General features: G+C 40.5%; 1 protein-coding gene across 1 annotated transcript; it reads right to left on the bottom strand.

Annotated features, from left to right (window-relative positions):
- Window positions 1-402: 402 nt before the first annotated feature.
- LOC106058113 (uncharacterized) lies at window positions 403-1,419 on the bottom strand. Its single transcript, XM_013215487.2, has one exon. It carries the CDS (start codon window positions 1,417-1,419, stop codon window positions 403-405), a length of 1,017 nt encoding a protein of 338 aa, XP_013070941.2.
- Between the last annotated feature and the right edge of the window lie 355 nt (window positions 1,420-1,774).

Below are 1,774 nucleotides of genomic sequence, written 5' to 3'. Positions count from 1 at the left end.
ATCATCTTCTTTTTTGAAGTAACGTCTCTATTAAATAAGATAAGATAAGATGTATAATTCCTATCATTTCAAAGCGACCAATAGAAAAAAAAATTATTCATTTTTGTTAAAACCTGAATTTGGATGAATTAAATCTTAGATATGTAAACAAAAAACTAAACTTTTGAATGGTGGGACTAGAATAAAACCTGTTGTTTAAAAAAAAAAACAACACATTTCCTTTCAATATTTATTTGGTTGGTTGCTGATTAAGAACATAGACATTTTAAAAATTCTAATTTTTCAAAAATATTTTTGTCAATAAGGCCTGAGGAAACATTCAGCTTACACCTAAATGCCAACTATTTTTTTTTTATCTTGTATGATGTTGTGTATGCAGAAAGATACGAACCAAACCATAATTCATTGCTTTTTGCACAACAATTCCCTGAAGGTCTGTCTATATTTGGAAATCATTCCGTAGTAGATAAAAATATTTGCGCTGGCGTTGGTCATCCCGACCAGCATGATCATCGCCCAGGTGTCACGAAATATTTGAAACAGTTTCCCTCCTATGTAGAACTCGGACACAAAGACAGTGACCAGGGACACGGACGTCAACGGAATGTAGGAGATGACCACGAAGGTAGCCACCGCGACCACGAGGACCACCGACTTCCGGTCACGTGAGGTCAAGGTGGGCCGGAGCTTGTTCTCCGCGCTGTTCTTCATCCGCCATTTCGTCTGGCGCCGCAGGTGGATGACGAGCACCGACGTCAGCACGATGACGCTGAAGAGACCAACCACTGTCAGCACGACATGAAGCAGCCACGTGACCCCTTGGGTCTGGTCTCTGTTGCTCCTGAAAGCAACCCCTAGTATTGTTTCATTTCTCACCTTGTTAAAATACCAGTCCAAGTAAATAGATGAATACTCCGGAACCAGAGTGACCGCGTTAAATACACAAATAAAAGCGATAATCGCTTTTGTTCTCGTCGGGGTCATCATATTTTTAATCTTCAACGGAAACAGTATGCAGAGACATCTCTCAGTCGTGACGTAGACTGTTATGTACAGCGTGATCCGGCAACACAAACCGGACGGCCAGCCCCCGGTGATGTAGTAGAGCTCGGCGTAAAACAGCGGCGCCCTGGTGTTGTCGATGTAGGGGTTGAAGCAGATGTTGGCCCATTGGATGAAGAGGATGGTGAACGTGTCAGAAATGGAGATGAAGAAGAAGCTGATGTTGATGGAGCTGCTCAGACCTTGCCTGTAGAAGACGGCCATGTTGAGGGCGTTGGCTATCATCCCGAAAAGGCCTACGCCTGTTGAGACGCAAGAGTTATTCACCAAAGTAAACACAAGGGAGGTCAGTGAATACAAGGCCACGTCTTCACTGGACATATCCTGGGAGATGTCGCCGTATTTTGAGTGATTCATTTCAAACTTTTGTTATGCAGACACAAACTAAAGAAACAAGCAAATATAGAAAAAATCTATTTAAAGATGAAGAACTCCATCCTTAAAACTAAATATACCAATAATGTACAAGTCACAGCACCCATCCGATATCAAACAAAATATTTAATTACCAGTAATTAATTGACTAATTGAGTATTTTTGATCATTGATTCATGTTTCGTTGCTTACAATAAGTAACTGTTTAAAGTATCAACTTGATCGGATAGCGCGTGAGGGAACAATAGCTTTAATAATTATTTAAGGGGACTAAACCCAACAAATTTAGCCACATATGGGACTACTGAAGTATTAGTTTCCCTTGTTGCTATTAATT

The sequence above is a fragment of the Biomphalaria glabrata genome, chromosome 2, assembly GCF_947242115.1.
Source record: "Biomphalaria glabrata chromosome 2, xgBioGlab47.1, whole genome shotgun sequence".
NCBI lineage: Eukaryota > Metazoa > Mollusca > Gastropoda > Planorbidae > Biomphalaria > Biomphalaria glabrata.
The sequence above is the reverse complement of the archived record's forward strand: the minus strand, read 5'-3'. Positions and strand labels throughout refer to the sequence as shown.

Coding starts and splice junctions, on each gene's coding strand:
- LOC106058113 (XM_013215487.2), bottom strand. CDS start 1,419: ATGAATCACTCAAAATACGGCGACATCTCCCAGGATATGTCCAGTGAA.